Here is a 23,063-nt window from a genome sequence, read left to right as displayed (position 1 = left end):
GCTGCTGCCAGGTCCAGAGTCTCTCATGGGTCCCTGTACGGCCTCCCATTGCTGCTGTCTCCATCGCCACACTCTGCCATGTGCCACTTTCAGGTCTCCTCACACTGCTGGTGTGTAGAATTTTTTGACATAGGGTGCTGGCAGATTACGGGCCTCCCATAGCTGCTGCCAGGCCCCTAATCTGCCATAGGCCCCTATATACTGCCTCCTCATGCTGCTGCCAAGTCCAGAGTCTGTCATGGGTCCCTGTACGGCCTCCCATTGCTGCTGTCTCCATCGCCACACTCTGCCATGTGCCACTTTCAGGTCTCCTCACACACTGCTGGTGTGTAGAATTTTTTGACATAGGGTGCTGGCAGATTACGGGCCTCCTATAGCTGCTGCCAGGCCCCTAATCTGCCATAGGCCCCTATATACCGCCTCCTCATGCTGCTGCCAGGTCCAGAGTCTGTCATGGGTCCCTGTACGGCCTCCCATTGCTGCTGTCTCCATCGCCACACTCTGCCATGTGCCACTTTCAGGTCTCCTCACACTGCTGGTGTGTAGAATTTTTTGACATAGGGTGCTGGCAGATTACGGGCCTCCCATAGCTGCTGCCAGGCCCCTAATCTGCCATAGGCCCCTATATACCGCCTCCTCATGCTGCTGCCAGGTCCAGAGTCTCTCATGGGTCCCTGTACGGCCTCCCATTGCTGCTGTCTCCATCGCCACACTCTGCCATGTGCCACTTTCAGGTCTCCTCACACACTGCTGGTGTGTTGAATTTTTTGACATAGGGTGCTGGCAGATTACGGGCCTCCCATAGCTGCTGCCAGGCCCCTAATCTGCCATAGGCCCCTATATACCGCCTCCTCATGCTGCTGCCAGGTCCACAGTGTCTCATGCCATGTGCCACTTTCAGGTCTCCTCACACTGCTGGTGTGTTGAATTTTTTGACATAGGGTGCTGGCAGATTATGGGCCTCCTATAGCTGCTGCCAGGCCCCTAATCTGCCATAGGCCCCTATATACCGCCTCCTCATGCTGCTGCCAGGTCCAGAGTCTCTCATGGGTCCCTGTACGGCCTCCCATTGCTGCTGTCTCCATCGCCACACTCTGCCATGTGCCACTTTCAGGTCTCCTCACACACTGCTGGTGTGTAGAATTTTTTGACATAGGGTGCTGGCAGATTACGGGCCTCCTATAGCTGCTGCCAGGCCCCTAATCTGCCATAGGCCCCTATATACCGCCTCCTCATGCTGCTGCCAGGTCCAGAGTCTGTCATGGGTCCCTGTACGGCCTCCCATTGCTGCTGTCTCCATCGCCACACTCTGCCATGTGCCACTTTCAGGTCTCCTCACACTGCTGGTGTGTAGAATTTTTTGACATAGGGTGCTGGCAGATTACGGGCCTCCCATAGCTGCTGCCAGGCCCCTAATCTGCCATAGGCCCCTATATACCGCCTCCTCATGCTGCTGCCAGGTCCAGAGTCTCTCATGGGTCCCTGTACGGCCTCCCATTGCTGCTGTCTCCATCGCCACACTCTGCCATGTGCCACTTTCAGGTCTCCTCACACACTGCTGGTGTGTAGAATTTTTTGACATAGGGTGCTGGCAGATTACGGGCCTCCCATAGCTGCTGCCAGGCCCCTAATCTGCCATAGTCCCCTATATACCGCCTCCTCATGCTGCTGCCAGGTCCAGAGTCTCTCATGGGTCCCTGTACGGCCTCCCATTGCTGCTGTCTCCATCGCCACACTCTGCCATGTGCCACTTTCAGGTCTCCTCACACACTGCTGGTGTGTAGAATTTTTTGACATAGGGTGCTGGCAGATTACGGGCCTCCCATAGCTGCTGCCAGGCCCCTAATCTGCCATAGGCCCCTATATACCGCCTCCTCATGCTGCTGCCAAGTCCAGAGTCTGTCATGGGTCCCTGTACGGCCTCCCATTGCTGCTGTCTCCATCGCCACACTCTGCCATGTGCCACTTTCAGGTCTCCTCACACACTGCTGGTGTGTTGAATTTTTTGACATAGGGTGCTGGCAGATTACGGGCCTCCCATAGCTGCTGCCAAGCCCCTAATCTGCCATGGGCCCCTATATACCGCCTCCTCATGCTGCTGCCAGGTCCACAGTGTCTCATGCCATGTGCCACTTTCAGGTCTCCTCACACTGCTGGTGTGTTGAATTTTTTGACATAGGGTGCTGGCAGATTATGGGCCTCCTATAGCTGCTGCCAGGCCCCTAATCTGCCATAGGCCCCTATATACCGCCTCCTCATGCTGCTGCCAGGTCCAGAGTCTGTCATGGGTCCCTGTACGGCCTCCCATTGCTGCTGTCTCCATCGCCACACTCTGCCATGTGCCACTTTCAGGTCTCCTCACACACTGCTGGTGTGTTGAATTTTTTGACATAAGGTGCTGGCAGATTACGGGCCTCCCATAGCTGCTGCCAGGCCCCTAATCTGCCATAGGCCCCTATATACCGCCTCCTCATGCTGCTGCCAGGTCCAGAGTCTCTCATGGGTCCCTGTACGGCCTCCCATTGCTGCTGTCTCCATCGCCACACTCTGCCATGTGCCACTTTCAGGTCTCCTCACACTGCTGGTGTGTAGAATTTTTTGACATAGGGTGCTGGCAGATTACGGGCCTCCCATAGCTGCTGCCAGGCCCCTAATCTGCCATAGGCCCCTATATACTGCCTCCTCATGCTGCTGCCAAGTCCAGAGTCTGTCATGGGTCCCTGTACGGCCTCCCATTGCTGCTGTCTCCATCGCCACACTCTGCCAGGTGCCACTTTCAGGTCTCCTCACACACTGCTGGTGTGTTGAATTTTTTGACATAGGGTGCTGGCAGATTACGGGCCTCCCATAGCTGCTGCCAGGCCCCTAATCTGCCATGGGCCCCTATATACCGCCTCCTCATGCTGCTGCCAGGTCCACAGTGTCTCATGCCATGTGCCACTTTCAGGTCTCCTCACACTGCTGGTGTGTTGAATTTTTTGACATAGGGTGCTGGCAGATTATGGGCCTCCTATAGCTGCTGCCAGGCCCCTAATCTGCCATAGGCCCCTATATACCGCCTCCTCATGCTGCTGCCAGGTCCAGAGTCTCTCATGGGTCCCTGTACGGCCTCCCATTGCTGCTGTCTCCATCGCCACACTCTGCCATGTGCCACTTTCAGGTCTCCTCACACACTGCTGGTGTGTAGAATTTTTTGACATAGGGTGCTGGCAGATTACGGGCCTCCTATAGCTGCTGCCAGGCCCCTAATCTGCCATAGGCCCCTATATACCGCCTCCTCATGCTGCTGCCAGGTCCAGAGTCTGTCATGGGTCCCTGTACGGCCTCCCATTGCTGCTGTCTCCATCGCCACACTCTGCCATGTGCCACTTTCAGGTCTCCTCACACTGCTGGTGTGTAGAATTTTTTGACATAGGGTGCTGGCAGATTACGGGCCTCCCATAGCTGCTGCCAGGCCCCTAATCTGCCATAGGCCCCTATATACCGCCTCCTCATGCTGCTGCCAGGTCCAGAGTCTCTCATGGGTCCCTGTACGGCCTCCCATTGCTGCTGTCTCCATCGCCACACTCTGCCATGTGCCACTTTCAGGTCTCCTCACACTGCTGGTGTGTAGAATTTTTTGACATAGGGTGCTGGCAGATTACGGGCCTCCCATAGCTGCTGCCAGGCCCCTAATCTGCCATAGGCCCCTATATACCGCCTCCTCATGCTGCTGCCAGGTCCAGAGTCTCTCATGGGTCCCTGTACGGCCTCCCATTGCTGCTGTCTCCATCGCCACACTCTGCCATGTGCCACTTTCAGGTCTCCTCACACACTGCTGGTGTGTAGAATTTTTTGACATAGGGTGCTGGCAGATTACGGGCCTCCCATAGCTGCTGCCAGGCCCCTAATCTGCCATAGGCCCCTATATACCGCCTCCTCATGCTGCTGCCAAGTCCAGAGTCTGTCATGGGTCCCTGTACGGCCTCCCATTGCTGCTGTCTCCATCGCCACACTCTGCCATGTGCCACTTTCAGGTCTCCTCACACACTGCTGGTGTGTTGAATTTTTTGACATAGGGTGCTGGCAGATTACGGGCCTCCCATAGCTGCTGCCAGGCCCCTAATCTGCCATAGGCCCCTATATACCGCCTCCTCATGCTGCTGCCAGGTCCAGAGTCTCTCATGGGTCCCTGTACGGCCTCCCATTGCTGCTGTCTCCATCGCCACACTCTGCCATGTGCCACTTTCAGGTCTCCTCACACACTGCTGGTGTGTAGAATTTTTTGACATAGGGTGCTGGCAGATTACGGGCCTCCCATAGCTGCTGCCAGGCCCCTAATCTGCCATAGGCCCCTATATACCGCCTCCTCATGCTGCTGCCAGGTCCAGAGTCTCTCATGGGTCCCTGTACGGCCTCCCATTGCTGCTGTCTCCATCGCCACACTCTGCCATGTGCCACTTTCAGGTCTCCTCACACACTGCTGGTGTGTAGAATTTTTTGACATAGGGTGCTGGCAGATTACGGGCCTCCCATAGCTGCTGCCAGGCCCCTAATCTGCCATAGGCCCCTATATACCGCCTCCTCATGCTGCTGCCAGGTCCAGAGTCTCTCATGGGTCCCTGTACGGCCTCCCATTGCTGCTGTCTCCATCGCCACACTCTGCCATGTGCCACTTTCAGGTCTCCTCACACACTGCTGGTGTGTAGAATTTTTTGACATAGGGTGCTGGCAGATTACGGGCCTCCTATAGCTGCTGCCAGGCCCCTAATCTGCCATAGGCCCCTATATACCGCCTCCTCATGCTGCTGCCAGGTCCAGAGTCTGTCATGGGTCCCTGTACGGCCTCCCATTGCTGCTGTCTCCATCGCCACACTCTGCCATGTGCCACTTTCAGGTCTCCTCACACTGCTGGTGTGTAGAATTTTTTGACATAGGGTGCTGGCAGATTACGGGCCTCCCATAGCTGCTGCCAGGCCCCTAATCTGCCATAGGCCCCTATATACCGCCTCCTCATGCTGCTGCCAGGTCCAGAGTCTCTCATGGGTCCCTGTACGGCCTCCCATTGCTGCTGTCTCCATCGCCACACTCTGCCATGTGCCACTTTCAGGTCTCCTCACACTGCTGGTGTGTAGAATTTTTTGACATAGGGTGCTGGCAGATTACGGGCCTCCCATAGCTGCTGCCAGGCCCCTAATCTGCCATAGGCCCCTATATACCGCCTCCTCATGCTGCTGCCAGGTCCAGAGTCTGTCATGGGTCCCTGTACGGCCTCCCATTGCTGCTGTCTCCATCGCCACACTCTTCCATGTGCCACTTTCAGGTCTCCTCACACACTGCTGGTGTGTAGAATTTTTTGACATAGGGTGCTGGCAGATTACGGGCCTCCTATAGCTGCTGCCAGGCCCCTAATCTGCCATAGGCCCCTATATACCGCCTCCTCATGCTGCTGCCAGGTCCAGAGTCTGTCATGGGTCCCTGTACGGCCTCCCATTGCTGCTGTCTCCATCGCCACACTCTGCCATGTGCCACTTTCAGGTCTCCTCACACTGCTGGTGTGTTGAATTTTTTGACATAGGGTGCTGGCAGATTATGGGCCTCCTATAGCTGCTGCCAGGCCCCTAATCTGCCATAGGCCCCTATATACCGCCTCCTCATGCTGCTGCCAGGTCCAGAGTCTCTCATGGGTCCCTGTACGGCCTCCCATTGCTGCTGTCTCCATCGCCACACTCTGCCATGTGCCACTTTCAGGTCTCCTCACACACTGCTGGTGTGTTGAATTTTTTGACATAGGGTGCTGGCAGATTACGGGCCTCCCATAGCTGCTGCCAGGCCCCTAATCTGCCATAGGCCCCTATATACCGCCTCCTCATGCTGCTGCCAGGTCCAGAGTCTCTCATGGGTCCCTGTACGGCCTCCCATTGCTGCTGTCTCCATCGCCACACTCTGCCATGTGCCACTTTCAGGTCTCCTCACACACTGCTGGTGTGTAGAATTTTTTGACATAGGGTGCTGGCAGATTACGGGCCTCCCATAGCTGCTGCCAGGCCCCTAATCTGCCATAGGCCCCTATATACCGCCTCCTCATGCTGCTGCCAGGTCCAGAGTCTGTCATGGGTCCCTGTACGGCCTCCCATTGCTGCTGTCTCCATCGCCACACTCTGCCATGTGCCACTTTCAGGTCTCCTCACACTGCTGGTGTGTAGAATTTTTTGACATAGGGTGCTGGCAGATTACGGGCCTCCCATAGCTGCTGCCAGGCCCCTAATCTGCCATAGGCCCCTATATACCGCCTCCTCATGCTGCTGCCAGGTCCAGAGTCTCTCATGGGTCCCTGTACGGCCTCCCATTGCTGCTGTCTCCATCGCCACACTCTGCCATGTGCCACTTTCAGGTCTCCTCACACTGCTGGTGTGTAGAATTTTTTGACATAGGGTGCTGGCAGATTACGGGCCTCCTATAGCTGCTGCCAGGCCCCTAATCTGCCATAGGCCCCTATATACCGCCTCCTCATGCTGCTGCCAGGTCCAGAGTCTCTCATGGGTCCCTTTACGGCCTCCCATTGCTGCTGTCTCCATCGCCACACTCTGCCATGTGCCACTTTCAGGTCTCCTCACACTGCTGGTGTGTAGAATTTTTTGACATAGGGTGCTGGCAGATTACGGGCCTCCCATTGCTGCTGCCAGGCCCCTAATCTGCCATGGGCCCCTATACCGCCTTCTCATGCTGCTGCCAAGTCCAGAGTGTGTCATGGGTCCCTGTACGGCCTCCCATTGCTGCTGTCTCCATCGCCACACTCTGCCATGTGCCACTTTCAGGTCTCCTCACACTGCTGGTGTGTTGAATTTTTTGACATAGGGTGCTGGCAGATTACGGGCCTCCCATTGCTGCTGCCAGGCACGTAATCTGCCATGGGCCCCCGTACCGACTCCTCATGCTGTGACGTTGCAACAAGGTGGAATTCAACCCTACATATGTTAGACCGCCTTTACGAACAGCGAAAGGCCATCACCGATTTCCTGATGTTAAAAGCGGATAAAGGTACTCCCTGTGTAACTTAGATGTCAGCCATTGGCAGCTCATGCGTGACACCTGCGCTTGCTCAGGCCCTTTGAGGAGGCCACGCTATTCGTGAGTCGCCAGGACTATGGGATGAACGACGTCATTCCTCTGTTGCACGTCCTGGAACAAATGCTGTTAACAATGGCTGGTCAGGGTGCGGTAGACGTGGCGCACAGATCTCAACGCCACATGACCCCTGTGGGGGCAGGACAGGAAGAAGAGGAGGAGGTAGAGGAGGACATTGGTGCTCAGGAATTATTGAGTGAAATGGGTGGTTTTTCCACTCAGCGGACAGGAGTGGAGGAGCAGGAGCATCTGGTAGAGGAGGAGGAGGAGACAGAGGACCCAGACGCACCGTGGCAGTATGCTGTGGAGATGGAGGCAGGGAGTCCCTCGCATTCCTTGGCACAAATGGCCCATAGCATGCTCGGTTGCTTGCGTAGCGACAGCCGAATAATAACCATCAGACAGAGGGATGACTTTTGGCTGTCCACCTTGTTGGACCCTCGCTACCGTTCAAAAATGGTGGCCTTTTTCACACCTGCTGAGAGGGAGGCCAAAATAACGTACTATAAAAACCACCTATGTAGTCAGCTGGTCTCTGCCTGTCTGCGCCAACGTCCATCCTCAGACACTGTGGGCCCTGTGCGCTCGCGTTCCGCTGCCATGGCAGCAGGGGAGGGGTGGGGTGGTAGGAGCAGTGGCAGCTCCACCAGCAGCGGCTGCCTCAGTCTGCAGTCGATGATGAGTAGCTTTCTTCACCAGCGCAGTGAGGAAACTACTAACCAGCCGCAGCAGCAGCAGCAGCAGCAGCAGCAGCAGCAGCAGCATCAGGTGGACCTGGAGCAGGACCTCAAACAACAGGCTTGGGCCTACTTGGACAGCACCCTGCCAACCGAGGTAGACAATCCCCTTGACTACTGGGCAACGAAACTTGACCTTTGGCCCCAACTAGCTGAATTTGCCCTTGAAAGGCTGTCATGCCCGGCCAGTAGCGTGGCATCGGAGCGCGTGTTTAGTGCGGCAGGAGGTATTGCAACTCCGCAGAGGACACGACTGTCCACCCAAAGTGTGGAGAGACTGACGTTTGTGAAAATGAATCAGGCGTGGATTAGTCTGGATTTCAAACCACCAGTTCCTGACACAACTGACTAAATCCGCCATGAATCATGCCCCAAACATGTGCCACTTTCAGGTCTCCTCACACTGCTGGTGTGTTCCATTTTTTGTCATAGGGTGCTGGCAGATTACGGGCCTCCCATAGCTGCTGCCAGGCCCCTAATCTGCCATGGGCCCCTATACCGCCTCCTCATGCTGCTGCCAAGTCCAGAGTCTCTCATGGGTCCCTGTACGGCCTCCCATTGCTGCTGTCTCCATCGCCACACTCTGCCATGTGCCACTTTCAGGTCTCCTCACACTGCTGGTGTATTCCATTTTTTGTCATAGGGTGCTGGCAGATTACGGGCCTCCCATAGCTGCTGCCAGGCCCCTAATCTGCCATGGGCCCCTATACCGCCTCCTCATGCTGCTGCCAGGTCCAGAGTCTGTCATGGGTCCCTGTACGGCCTCCCATTGCTGCTGTCTCCATCGCCACACTCTGCCATGTGCCACTTTCAGGTCTCCTCACACTGCTGGTGGGTTCCATTTTTTGTCATAGGGTGCTGGCAGATTACGGGCCTCCCATAGCTGCTGCCAGGCCCCTAATCTGCCATGGGCCCCCGTACCGACTCCTCATGCTGCTGCCAGGCCCGTAATCTGTCATGGGCCCCTGTTGTCGCTTGTTGGCATATTCCGCTCGTTCAGATGCTCCTTCTCCTGCTACTCCTCTTCACGGATTCCGTCAGCAGTCTTTCTTGGAATCCGTTTCCAAGAGACAACAGTTTGCGAGCACGCACCAAACGGTGCAGAAACTGAACGTCCTCCTGTCCAAGTTGCTGCTGCCAGGCTCGTAATCTGTCATGCGCCCCTGTACCGCCTCCTCATGCTGCTGCCAGGTCCAGAGTGTGTCATGGGCCCCCGTACCGACTCCAAATGCTGCTGCCAGGCCCGTAATCTGTCATGGGCCCCTGTACCGCCTCCCCATGCTGCTGCCAGGTCCAGATTGTGTCATGGGTCCCTGTACGGCCTCCCATTGCTGCTGCCAGGCCTGTAATCTGCCATGGGCCCCCGTACCGACTCCTCATGCTGCTGCCAGGCCCGTAATCTGCCATGGGCCCCTGTACCGCCTCCTCATGCTGCTGCCAGGTCCAGAGTGTGTCATGGGTCCCTGTACGGCCTCCCATTGCTGCTGTCTCTATCGCCACACTCTGCCATGTGCCACTTTCAGGTCTCCTCACACTGCTGGTGGTTTCCATTTTTGTCATAGGGTGCTGTATGGCCTCCCATTGCTGCTGCCTCCACCGCCACACTGTGGCTCCACACTCTGGTTTTGGCCCCGTGACTGGCCAAATGAGTGAAGTGTGCGGTGATTCTAAGATCGACGGCACTCATCTGCATGTCATACTGCCTGACAGTATTATTTCTCTTCCCCAGCAGACTCCAAGGGCATTTAAATTAAAGGTACAGTGTTCAGCACTAATATTAAGTCTCTCTGAAGCCTAGAAACACCCTTTTTTAAGTTAAATTCACAGCGAATATATTCGACTCGAATCGAAATTTTTCCACGAATTCGCCGAATCAGTCGAATCGAATTTTTGAATACTTCGCTCATCTCTAGCCAGGACATTTTCTAGTCCCGATGACTACAGTCTCGTGCCCCTAAAGTCTGAAGGACAGTAAACTTCAGACTTGTTTAGAAAGTTTGGAAACCCTTGTTCTAGACTAAAGAAAGAAGAAGAAAACTGTCTTTGGACTTTTCACTAAAACCGTTAGAACAGGGTGGTGATTCTGGTTTGAATATGAAGTACCCCAGGTGTGATTTTACTAGATTAATCATCATAAGTAAAGAGCCTTATTGGCCCTGTTAGATTGCTTTGTCTATATCTGGACAGGCAGTAATTGTTGGCCCAGTCCTTGTTTTACTTATGACAACGTTGCTCATTGCATTAACAGTGTAATACTGTAGAAGATTGCAATAGAAGTAATGATAATCAGCGCAAATACTGGACCAAAGTCCGAAAAGTCTAGTAGTATTTAGAAATAGTCCAGGTGACTTGGATAAGGGGGGACCGTGTAGCACTTAGGGCAAGCTCCATGCAGTACTGTAGCAGACTCTGTGTAGTAAGGAGAGAAGAAGCTCCTCTAGGTGCAGCAGATCACTTTAAGATATAATAATTCTGTGAGCAGTGCAGAGAAAGTCCTTAATACCCATAAACGCCAAACACTAACCTTTTCCTATATGGCAGGAAACCTTGCTCCTGAGAATGAGAAGAAGCCACAATCTGCTCCTGCAGGCCAAGCCAGACCGTATAAGAAATTTTCCTTTGATGGTAAGTAAATGCATTCATACTGTGTATGGGTGGACTGAATGTGTGAATGCGATGACATCATTCTTACTTTCTTCTCTGCTTTTAATGCTGGTCAGAGGATTCCCAGGATGTAGATATTTCATTACGTAAGATATTTCTATTTTTATGTAGGAGTTTCAACTGTAATTGATGTTGGCTGCATTGTGCTTTCACTATTTTTATAGTCCTTCACTATTTTTAAAATCATTTTTATACGAAAAGGCAGGGGCTAGTCTACTGCCATCAGTATACAGTCGGAGAACGTATACTACACTAGTCCAACCTCCAGGACCCCACAATTCAACTTGCAGAGACCTTAGCTCGGGTTGTGGAGTTCATCTCCATGAACCAAGTCTTCCAGCAGTAAAGAAAAACTGGATTGCTAACAAATGTCTGCTATAGGATAATATGTTTGATTACATTTAGGGGAATATAGATTTTCAGTGCTGATGTCTTGTAAACGTTGTCTGGGCAGGCATTTCAGAAATGAAAAAGCATACCATCTTGACACCATTATACTGAGAGGAATTGAACTGTGGCATCCAGTTCCTTAGGTCCCACACTGCAGATAAACAACCATGAGCCTGAAGATACAGGACTGTCTAGGCCAGGGGTAGGCAACCTGTGGCTCTCTAGCTGTTGTGGAACTACATTTCCCATGAGGCATTGCAAAGATTACAAAACTGACAGTTACAGCTATGACTTGCAGAGGCATGATGGAACTTTTAGTCCTGCGGCTCTCAGGTTGCCTACCCCTGGTCTAGGCACAGTCATGTGTCAGAAAGTGCACTGCTAGGTAAGTAATGCTTGGGCACAATAATGTTTTTAGAAGTTCCCTATAACATAGCAAATCCACACTTTTTTAAAATTTAGGCCCACATTAAAGTGTTACTAAACCCACAACAGTAAAATCAGTCTGTATATGCAGTAAAGCATGCTTGTTATACTCACTGTAAAACGGATGTTTTATCTTGTCTTCTCTGATTCCCCCCCTCTTTCACAGTCCCCATTTCATCTCCTGATAGAACACAGCCTCGGGGGCACTCTGCACATGCTCAGTTTTGGTGTGTACTGCTGTGTACAGCTAGAGAGTTTTTTTCTTTTCCTTGGCCCTGTGCGGATTACATGCACTCTCCCAATCAGCACTGTCCAGAAAGAGGGTCAGGGGTTATGCAGCCTTATAGGGCAGTGAGAGGAGAATTAAAACTCCTCCTTTTAACCAGTGCTCAGCTGCACACTGATAGGAGTCACAAGACTGCTATATACTGCTAATGAGAAAAGGGATTTAGCAGTTTATATTTCCTAAAGTAATTGCATTTCCATGTTCTGTGTACTGTGGGAGTCCGGATATAGTGAATGCAGGGTCTCGTGTTTAGTAATACTTTAACTTGAACCCGAATACTAAGAGGTTTACTTTAGAGAAGGCAATTTCAGCAGAATTAAGGTACCATCCACCTAATTCACTACCTCCCTGATCCTGTGGATCGATGTTGACATTTCTTCTTGTATATCAAAACTTTTCCTTTGCTCAATACAGGTACAATTAATCTTACCCATAGGCTACCCTTCAAACTTACTGCTTCCTTTAAGCTCACTCCCACTTTTATTTAATCCTTAAGCTGAACTCCAGGAATTGCACAAAAACAACCTTGCAGTGGGTCCAAATCCACTCTCCTCCACGCACTGCAAAGGTTAAGTGCTTGATAAGACTAGGGGTAGAGGAAAAAGTGGTTTTACTTGCATTATTTCTTGATATATATTCATTCCAACATTCTGGGTTGTGGGTGGGGGACCATTTGCATGGTGTGGAGTTCAGCTTTAACACCAAGGGGTTCATTTACTAAAACATGAGAGTGCAAAATCTGGTGAAGTTAGAAGCTGATTGGCTACCATACAGAGCTGCACTCTCCAGTTTTAGTAAGCCAACCACTATGTTAATATCTTCAGATGCATACTTACCTTGTCATTGGGAAAAATTGTGGGACCTCACTGCCCTGCATCAAAATCAGTTCTGAAATGCTAGCACCAAAACCGTGCGATTTGCATATGTTTGTAAGATAAACGCTAAACCGTTTAGTTGGTATGTTTTAACCACTTTGGGGCCACCCAAAATGTACTGCGGACATGTGGCAGCTACAGGGCCAGCGACGTACCCATACGTCTCTGGTCTTTTGTCAACACAGTGGGGTGCTGCGTGCCCAAGCAGGCGTGCAACTCTACCCCATCACGTCTGCTGTGTCCACCGGACACGGCAGAATGAGAATCCCAGTAATCAGGACCCGGTGATCACGTGATCGCAATGACAACAAAAATTTTATGAATCCATCTAATTCACAAAAACTTTGCTTCTGTTCCTGGAGAGCTGTAATCGGCCCACAGCTCTCACATGACACATGGGGCTAATCACATACCATGTGACCAGCTGGAGCCAATCACAGATCACTATTATGTTGAACTGTCATAACCTTAACTCATTCCTGACAGTTTAAACCAAGCTTTTCATTGCAGAGCAATGATCTTTATTGCTCCTGCATTGCAGTGTAAAATGAAAAAAAAAAATCACCCCCCCCCCCCCCTCCGAGAGTAGTACAATGTCAGTATGGTAACATTGCATTACTCGATGCTGCCCAGGGAGAGAAAAACGAACACGGCATCAACTAAAAGCACTACATTTTACACACACGTTAGATTAGCACATTTACTCTTTGAGCGCCCCTATTAACCCTTTGATCACCCCGTCAACCAGCCAGTGCCATTAGTACAGTGTCAGTATATAGAATTTTTCACTGATTGCTGTATTACTGCCACTAGTGACATCAGATAACGTCAGGGTCAGTTAGCACCTCTCCCAGCTAGGTAAGGTCAGCTAGCGTTAGATTGCCCACACACTATCGCACTCACGCTATGGGTTGCTTATCACCTCCATTACTAGTTTAGTAATGTACAAATCAATATATTGATCATGAACAGAACTATACTAGTGCCTCCTTTTGTATAGTGCCCCCAAAAATGCAGTGTTAGCAGGATCAGCCCCGTTCGCTGCCAGCACTACCATTTAGCCTCACTGCCGTTTTTGATGGACAATTTGTACCAATTGATTGTGGGCCAAGGCAATTTATATGGACAACAATACATCGCCACCTACCCAAATTCAGCTCTTGACAGAAAATTTGCATGGAAACCTATCAGTTTCTCAATTTAAAACTTTTTTTGGGCGTAACCCTCAACATGGGGTTCACAAAAAAGAGTGAATTGCGGTCATATTGGTCCAGAGAGCCAATTCATCATATGTCCATGTTCTCTTCTGTTACATATATGCCCAACATGGACCAGCAACCTACTGGTACTGCACTGCACTTTGAGTGGCTATACTGGGATGATGACTGCAGCTACAGGCATCATCCTGGTATTGTTTATTTCAGCTGGCGGTCAACTTTCATGTAAAAACAATCCTACCTGCTAATTAGTTACTGGATCGCTTTTTCAAGCAGTGGGAAGGTACTCCCCCACCCCTCCCGTCGCCTTCCAAGATTTTCTTGGGCTCTCCTGTTCCACTGGGGAACCCAAAAAAGGCAGTCTAATACGGTCTAAGAGACTGGAAGCTACAAGCATTTCATCATTTCTGTTTCGCCGGATTAAAACAACGCCGTTTTAAAATTGGGAAAGCATCTGATCACACCGATCTAGAGTCTAATTGACAGCACATTTCTCAGAAAAGAATACATGTCACTGCCTATAGCTATCACAGGGGATATTTTCATTCGAAGTGATCGAAAAAAAAAAAAAAATGAAAGGGACAGTGTAAAAATAATATTATAAAAAGCAAAATAAATAAAAAAAAAAAAATCGCCCCCATCTCTGTGCTCGTGCGCAAAGGCAAACGCCAGCGGCGGTCCCATGGCGGTATGTAAACAGAGATTGCACCGATATGTAAACAGATGTTGCACCATGCGTGTGAGGTATCACCACAAATGTCAGATTGAGGGCAGTAATTCTGCACTAGACCCCCTGTGTAAATCTTAAGTAGTGACCTGTGCATTGCCTATGGATATGACAAATTTGTGTAATTTGTTGCCGTTGCACAAGCGTGCGCATTTTTAAAGCATGTCATGTTTGGCATCTATTTACTCGGCGTAACATCATCTTTTATAGTTTATCAAACAATTGGGCAATATATTGTGTTTTTGTTCTACAAAGTGTATTTTTTCCAAAAAATTTGCGCTTGAAAAATCACTGCACAAATACTGTGTGACATAAAAAAAATTCAACACCCACCGTTTTATTCTCTAGGGCCTCTGCTTTAAAGAAAATATATAATGCTTGGGGGTTCAAAGTACTTGAAGAAAACTTTTTTTTTTTTGCTAAAAAATTAAGCAAAAAGTGTCAGAAAAGGCTTGGTCTTCAAGTGGTTAGAAGAGTGGGTGATGTGTGGCATAAGCTTCTATTGTTGACCCCGAATGCCAGGATAGTAGAAGCACCTCTCCCCCAAATGACCCCTTTTTGTAAAGTAGACAATCCAAGGTATTTGCTGAGAGGCATGCTGAGTATTTTGCAGATCTCATTTGTTGCCATCATTTTTTTTAAAACAAAGAAGGAAAACGAAAATGTATTTTTTCTTTTCTTTTTTTTCTTTTTCAAAACCCTTTGACAAAAATGATATCTGCAAAATACTCACCATGCCTCTTATCAAATTTCTTGAGGTGTCTACTTTCCAAAAAGGGGTCATTTGGAGGGGTGTTTGCACTATCCTGGCATTTCAGGGCTTCCGAATCTGTGATAGGTAGTGAGGAAGTGATATGAGGGAATATGCCCATTGAAAGCCTGGAGGTGGCCATTGGATTTTGGGGGTGTGTATGTGACTAGGCTGCCAAAAAGTCTCTCACATGTGGTATCCCCATGCTTGGGAGAAGTAGCAGAATGTGTTTTGCGGAGTTATTCCACATATACCCATGGCATGTGTGAGCAACATGTCATTTAACTGACAACTTTGTGTAAAAAGAAAAAACATTTTTTTGTCATTTTCAAAAAATTTGTGGCAAAAAATAAAATGCTCCATGGACTCAACATGCTTCTCAGTAAATTCTTTGGGGTGTCTACTTTGGGGTTTTTTGTACTGCCCTGGATTCATTGGGGTGTCTACTTTGGGGTTTTTGTACTGCCCTGGCATTTTAGCACCTCACGAAAAGTGAAAGTAAAAGCTGCGTAAATACCAATATATATACCATAGTTTGTAGACGCTATAACTTTCACACAAACCAATTAATATACATGTATTAGGAATTTTTTTTTTTTTTTTTTTTTAGCAAAGACATGTAGCAGAATACATTTTGGCCTAAATTTTATGGCTGACTTTGACTTTACTATATATTTTTTATAACCGAAAGTAAAAAATATAGGGGTTTTGTTTTGTTTTCAATTTTAGGTCTTTTTTCGTTTATATCACAAAAAATAAAAAATCCATTGGTGATCAAATACCACCAAAAGAAAGCTCTAATTGTGTGAAAAAAGGACAGAAATTTCGTTAGGGTACACCATTGCATAACCGCGCCATTACATTTACAAGGTAAAGGCATAATATGCTAGTATGCATTGCATACTAGCACATTACAAAGGACTTCCCTTGGAATGAAGCCCTCCAACGGAGTGCTGTCACGGCTCCCCGGGGCTTCCATCTTCACCCGGTTTTCCTTCCTGGTTCTCAAGCTCTGGCCGGCTGACTGGCAATAACGTCACTCCTGAGCATGCGCGGCTCAGTGCTCTGAAGGAGCAGCACAGGTATGCCGTTCCTTCAGAGCGCATGCGCCGGTTAACAGGGCTAATATCTCCTAAACGGTTCACGTTTAGGAGATATTAATTTTACCTGCAGGTAAGCTTTATTATTATTATATTATTATACAGTATTTATATAGCGCCAAAGGGTATGCTCAGCGCTGTACAGTAGCAAGGGGGACATAACATGAGACAAGACAGTAACAATACAATACACGAGGGGTTCGAGGGCCCTGCTCTTTTGAGCTTACAATCTAAGAAGAGTTTACTACCACTTTAAGGGGGGTAAATCTTCTGGAAGGCAAGTGATTAAATGTATATATTTTATAAATGTGATTTCAAATGCATCAAAGAATTATGAGTCTTAATTATAAAACAATCTCTTATCTGGAGACATCCAGAAAGCCAAGTAGTTTAATAATGGGCATTAAAGACCTAATGGGTAAACATTCTATCACTGTTTTTGTGGTTTCATATAATTTAATTTTCTTTCAGTCAATCAGTTTTTTTTCTTATTCTTGTTTATGTTCTTTTGTTGTTAAAGACCTAAATGACCCACTTGAAGGTCTTCTGTCTGATGAAGATACTGGTGTTCCTAAGAAGTCAAAAGCTCCAAGTGCCAAATCAGAATCTGCACCAGCAAAATCAGAATCTGTATCAGCAAAGACAAATGGTAAGAAATCTGCAGGAATAAAAAAAAATAGCAGAGAAACCACCAAACCTTGTTTTAAGAAGCATTTTTTAGCAGTCTGATGCACGTCATATGCATAGGAACAATTTCCTATTTATCTGCCTCTGCGATAGCACATGGAAAATGCAAGATGAGCATATGCTGTAAAAGCAAAAGAATTCCAAAGTGATTTTTGTTTATATCTAAACATGGGAAATAGTGAAAGATATTAATACAGAGAGACAGATAAACGTAGCCAATATTGACACAGACTTACTGACCGATTATTAAAGCCGAACTCTAGGCAAAAAGTATATACACAGATAAAATGCATATATGGGGAATAGTTACTTGCGAGAGAGGATTTGTATTTCTGTCCATCCAATTCTAAAGCCTAGTACACGCTATGAGAAAATCAGACGACCGATTGTCCTATTTTCCCTGAAAATGCGTATCGTATAGTCAGAATGGTGTTGACTTGTAAGACAATTCTCGGCTGACAAAGGCAAACGTAGCTACGTACTAGCAAAGTAGAAGAGGAAGTGTAGGGTCCTTCTTTGCTTCTGATCATGCAGGGTTTTTTTTTCTGTTCGATTATGTCCATATGATTACTGTACACTTTAAATAAAAATCAGACATGTTCATATACAGTAAACATTTTCTAGCTTGCACCCTCAGTTTTTGTTGTCCAAAAAGTCAGACTCAGCTGTCGAAAACACTGTACTAACAGTCAGATAATCGGTCGGTTCCTTGAACAGAAATTTTCGGACAATATTCTTATCGTGTGTATGGGCCATAAGATTTACACAATTCTATCACTGGTGTCTGAGGTGAGGAAGGTGCGTATCTTGGAGATGTTGCGGAGGTGGAGCCTGCATGACCTTGATAGTGATTGGACGTGAGGTTGGAAGGAAAGGTTTCAGTCCAGGGTGACACCCAGGACTTTGGCATGCGGGGTGGGAGTGATGGTGGCGTTGCTAGTAGTGATGGAGAGGATGGGGGGGGCGCGGGCTGGGGGGAAGACCAGAAGCTCGGTTTTGGACAGGTTCAATTTGAGGAAATGGAGCGACATCCAGTCTGATATGTCATTCAGGAGGTGGGCGATGCGGGCGGAGAGTGACGGGGTGAGGTGGGGGGGTGGAGAGGTAAATTTGTGTGTCGTCGGCATAGAGGTGGTAGTTGAAGCTGTAGGAGTGTATTAGTTTGCCAAGGGAGGAGGTGTAGATGGAGAAGAGAAGGGGTCCGAGGACAGAGCCTTGGGGGACGCCGACAGAGAGGGGGAGGTGGCAGTGTTAAAGGTGACGCTGAAGGAGCGTTGGGATAGGTAGAAGGAGAACCAGGAGAGAGCAGTGTCCCTGATGCCAAGGGAATGCAGTTTAGTAAGGAGGAGAGCGTGGTCGACTGTGTCGAAGGCCACGGAGAGGTCAAGGAGCAGGAGGACTGAGTAATGGCCATTAGCTTTGGCGGTTAGCAGGTCGTTGGTGATTTTAAGTAGGGCGGTTTCGGTGGAGTGTAGGGGACGGAAGCCAGACTGTAGTGGATCAAGGAGGTTGTTATCAGTGAGGTGGGCGCTTAGGCGATTGTAGGCCAGGCACTCAAGGAGCTTGGAATTGAATGGTAGCAGGGAGATGGGTCTAAGGTTGTTTAGGTCAGTGGGATCAAGGGAGGGTTTTTTTGAGTATGGGGGTGATGTGCGCATGCTTTAGAGGGGAGAGGAAAGTGCCAGTGGAGAGGGAGAGATTGAAGATGTGGGTGAGGGAGCACATGATGGAGGGGGGGGTGACTAGAGGAGCTGTGAGGGGATAGCGTCCAGGGGGCAAGTGGTGAGGCGGGCTTCAGTGAAGACCTTAAAGACTTCCTCAGTGGTAGCTGGGCTGAAGGAGCGGAGCGTTGGGGAGGTGATAGTGTGTGGGGCGTTAGGTATAGTGGGGGGGTAGTGCGGCTATGGGGTTGGAGGAGGAGAGGGTTGAGGGGGTGATGGAGGGAGGGGGGCTAGGTGGAGAGGAAGATTGTGAGTTGACAATGTCCTTACGGATTGCGTCAATCTTGTTTTGGAAATGATTGGCAATCTCGTGGGCGGTGAGTGAGGTGCTGAGTGGAGGTGGGGGGGGGGGAGAGAGCAGGGATTTGAAAGTGGAGAAAAGCCGGCGAGGACAGGCGGAGAGGGTGTTGATAAGGGTTACGAAATAGGCTTGCTTGGCAGTGTGGAGGAAGGTGGTGTAGGTGAGGAAGGTGGCTTTGTAGAGGGGGAACGCGTGGGGGGGATCTGGTTTTGCGCCATAAGCGCTCCAGTGCGCGACTGCGCGTTTGAGACATTTCGTGTTGTCGTTCTGCCAGGGTTGAAGCGGTCGGTATCTGATGTTACGCGTGGTTAGGGGTGCCAGGGAGTCGAGGGCAGCCGACAGTGAGTTGTTGTACACAGTAGTGGCCAGGTCAGGGCATGACAGAGGGAGGATACTGTCGTACAGACGGTCAGCTGTCGGGTGGAGATGGGCCAGGTTCAGGTTGCGGAGGTTACGGGTGATGGTTTGATGCTTGGGGGGGGGGGGGGAGTTAATGGAGGGGGAGATGGAGAATGTGAGGAAGTGTTGGTCAGAGAGTGGGAAGGGGGTATTAGTGAAGTTGTGGGGGATGCAGAGGTGGGAGAAAATCAGGTCCAGGGTGTTTCCATTGGTGTGGGTGGAGGACTGTGTGTGCTGTGTGAGCGTGAAGGAGGAGGTTAGGAGGAGGAGTTGGGAAGTAGCCAGGTTGTTGGCGTTGATGGGGATGTTGAAGTCCCCAAGGATGATGGTCGGTAGCTCGGAGGAGAGGAAGAAGGGAAGCCAGGCAGCAAAGTCGTCTAGGAAGAGGGATGCAGAACCAGGAGGCCGATAGATTACCGCAAAATTTATAATTTTCTGTTACAAAATTTTATAACAGAATCTAAGAAAAAAACTTTTTTTTTCAAAAATTTCAGTTGTTTTTGGTTTATCAAAAAAAACAAAAAAAAAAACAGAGGTGATTAAATACCACCAAAAGAAAGCTCTATTTGTGCGCAAAAAAGGAGGAAAATTTCATATGGGTACAGTGTTTCATGACTGAGCAATTGTCATTCAAAGTGCGACAGTGCTGAAAGCTGGCCTGGGCAGGAAGGGGGTGAAAGTACCCGGTAGGCAAGTGGTTAAACAAATCATCCGATAAGATTGTATGTGTGTTTTAATGTATTTCATGCATGTTGTTTACCTGTAAAAGCGCCTCCCTTGTATAGACATCCAGTCTCCAAGACTGCTACTGGGCTCCCCCCCCTTTTTAATATGATTTCATCAGGTTCCGCTGTGAGTTAAGTTATAGTATTCCTTATTGTTACCCCCCTAGCTGCTATAGAAAAGATTATTTAGGAAAATGAAGGGGAGGAAACAGATGAGCTGATTTATGACAAAGTGTAAAAAGATATTCCTGGAAGATGGCATGGCTAGGATGCTCAAACGTTCTAGCAAGTTCAAGGACACATTACAGGTAAATAAAATAGGATTTTTGTCGATTGATGGACAAATGAAGCCAAGTTTTTTATATTATACAGAAAAAAACAATATGTGGGGCAGCCTAGGATAACCCCTACTACCAACAGGACCAAGAGCATGATAAAAAAAAAAACCAGAGGAGTTGGACCTATGTTCCTCAATGTTCTCCAGGAAATGGATTTTATGGTGAGCAAAAAAATCCTATTTTCTTTGCTTCCAATGAGAAACACAGGATGACATAACCTTTGGGACATTCAAAGCAGTCCAGCAGCAGGGTGGGCAACACAGCAAACAATCGCTAAGAAGCCAAGGAAAAAACAGAGGCTGAGAACTGCCTGGAGCTCATAGAGCCAACTGCAGGTCTGTACATCCAAAAAAGGAGGCCGAACTGTCGACCTAATAAAACGTACAAACTACATGAACAGAAGATCAGATGGCAGCCTTTCAAATCTGAAATACAGATGATTGATGCCAAAAAGACCGAGAAGTATTCATTAATCTACTCACAATACCCTCTTTGTCTATCCTCTTCAAGAATACAGACTCATAAACTGCACTCTGCTGTACAACAAGCTTTATTGATACCAGATAAGTCAGACAAGCCGTCTCTCCCACAATAGACTAACAAGGAGCGTATAAGAGGAGTTCATTGTTAGGGTTTAAATATACTTTAAGAATAAGTGCGCTCATGCTTATACCCCTGCCCCCTCACTCAACCATACTAACCCCATCACCAGCAGCTTCCCCAGCAGAAATCCTCTTATCACTGACAGTGGCTGAACTGTAGATCCCCATGAACGTCTAAGGGAACCATCTCCCAAACAGTTATTCATCAGAATACCTTACCCTGAAAGGGAAGAGGTTTGGGGTCCTCTATGCTTGTATAGTTTACTGTAAAAGGGTTTGCTTCTGCAACCCCCAGTTCTTACAAAGACTGATAAGCAGGGGCAGACTGACCATTTGGAAACTCGGGCACTGCCTGAGGGCCCGGGGTCAGTAGGGGGCCCCATGAGATGCCCCTGGTACCTTTTTCATAGGCTTTTTTTAGTTTGGGCAAGGACACAGGCCCCATGATCCCCTATTGCCCGGGGGCCCCATGAGTTGTCAGTCCCCCTCTGCTGACAAGTTTATTATTTCAACATATATTGCAAATACATTAGGTGGAATATTTGTTCACTTCAATATACACTATATTGCCTAAAGTATTGGGACACCCGTCCAAATCATTGTATTCAGGTGTTCCAATCACCTGCATGGCCACAAGTGTATAAAACCAAGCACCTAGGCATGCAGACTGCTTGTGAAAGAATGGGTCGCTCTCAGGAGCTCAGTAAATTCAAACATGATCGTGATAGGTTGCCACCTATCCAATAAGTCCATCCGTGACATTTCCTTTCTACTAAATATTCCACGCTCAACTGTTAGTGGTATTATAACAAAGTGGAAGCAACTGGGAACAACAGCAACTCAGCCACAAAGTGGTAAGCCACGTAAAATGACAGAGTGGGGTCAGCGCATGCTGAAGCGCATAGTGCGCAGACGTCGCCTACTGTCTGCAGAGTTAATAGCTAAAGACCTCCACACTTCGTATGGCCTTCAGTTTACCACAACAACAGTGCGTAGAGATCTTCATGGAATGGGTTTCCATGGCTGAGCAGCTGCATCCAAGCCTTACATCACCAAGCGCAATGCAAAGCTTCGGATGCAGTGGTGTAAAGCACGCCGCCACTCGACTCTAGAGCAGTGGAGACATGTTTTCAGGAGTGATGAATCGCTCTTCTCCATAATCCGATGGATTTGTCTGCGTTTGGCTGTTGCTAGGAGAACAGTACTTGTCTGACTGCAGTGTGCCAAGTGTAAAATTTTATGGAGGGGGGATTATGGTGTGGGGTTGTTTTTCAGGGGTTGGGCTTGGCCCCTTAGTTCCAGTGAAGGGAACTCTTAAGGCGTCAGCATACCAAGACATTTTGGACAATTTCATGCTCCCAACTTTGTGGGAACAGTTTGGGGATGGCCCTTCCTGTTCCATCATGACTGCGCACCAGTGCACAAAGCAAGGTCCATAAAGACATGAATGAGCTCGTCAGACATCAGTGCCTGACCCCACAAATGGGCTTCTGGAAGAATGGTCAAACATTCCCATAGAGACATGTCTCAATCTTGTAAATAGCCTTCCCAGAAGAGTTGAAGCTGTTATAGCTGCAAAGGGCGGGCCAACTCAATAATGAACCCTAAGGACTAAGACTGGGATGCCATTAGAGTTCATGTGCATGTAAAGGCAGGCGTCCCAATACTTTTGTCAATATATTGTATATCTAATTCATATGATTGATGTTTTTGTCAATTTTTTCTCTCTTGTGTTTTGACTTTTGATGGACTTTATGCAGATCCGTCAGTTGTTAGCCCAACAAGAACCCAAACCAGACCACGTCCAGGGACTCAAAGAAAGGACGACCTGAACTTTGAAGAGGATGGAGATGATATCATGGATGCTTTGGGATTTAGTGATGGACCACAAAGTTCTCAGAAAGTAGAGAGGTAACGCGAGACCGTCTGTTAATGCAATGGCCATATATTTAAAATGGGAATCCAAAAAAATGGGACCAAACTTTCCCTGCGTTTTCCCGATGTGAGTTT

The 23,063-nt window shown here is 48.7% G+C and overlaps 1 protein-coding gene across 3 annotated transcripts in view; it reads left to right on the top strand.

The window, feature by feature from the left end:
* The window catches only part of FBF1 (Fas binding factor 1), a 100,165-nt gene that overhangs the window by 29,136 nt on the left and 47,966 nt on the right, over nucleotides 1-23,063 (top strand). For 2 of the 3 annotated variants that reach the window (XM_089690660.1, XM_089690662.1), the window contains 4 exons: nucleotides 10,386-10,469; nucleotides 10,565-10,594; nucleotides 16,801-16,929; nucleotides 22,814-22,964. In XM_089690660.1, coding sequence (XP_089546786.1) covers nucleotides 10,386-10,469; nucleotides 10,565-10,594; nucleotides 16,801-16,929; nucleotides 22,814-22,964 — 394 coding nt within the window. The remainder of the gene's footprint in view (nucleotides 1-10,385; nucleotides 10,470-10,564; nucleotides 10,595-16,800; nucleotides 16,930-22,813; nucleotides 22,965-23,063) is intronic. The other variant, XM_089690661.1, reaches the window with a different exon arrangement.

Source organism: Staurois parvus, unplaced genomic scaffold (genome assembly GCF_062004578.1).
Source record: "Staurois parvus isolate SC_StPar_1 unplaced genomic scaffold, SC_StPar_1.0 ptg000538l, whole genome shotgun sequence".
NCBI classification, from domain to species: domain Eukaryota; kingdom Metazoa; phylum Chordata; class Amphibia; order Anura; family Ranidae; genus Staurois; species Staurois parvus.
The sequence above is the reverse complement of the archived record's forward strand: the minus strand, read 5'-3'. Positions and strand labels throughout refer to the sequence as shown.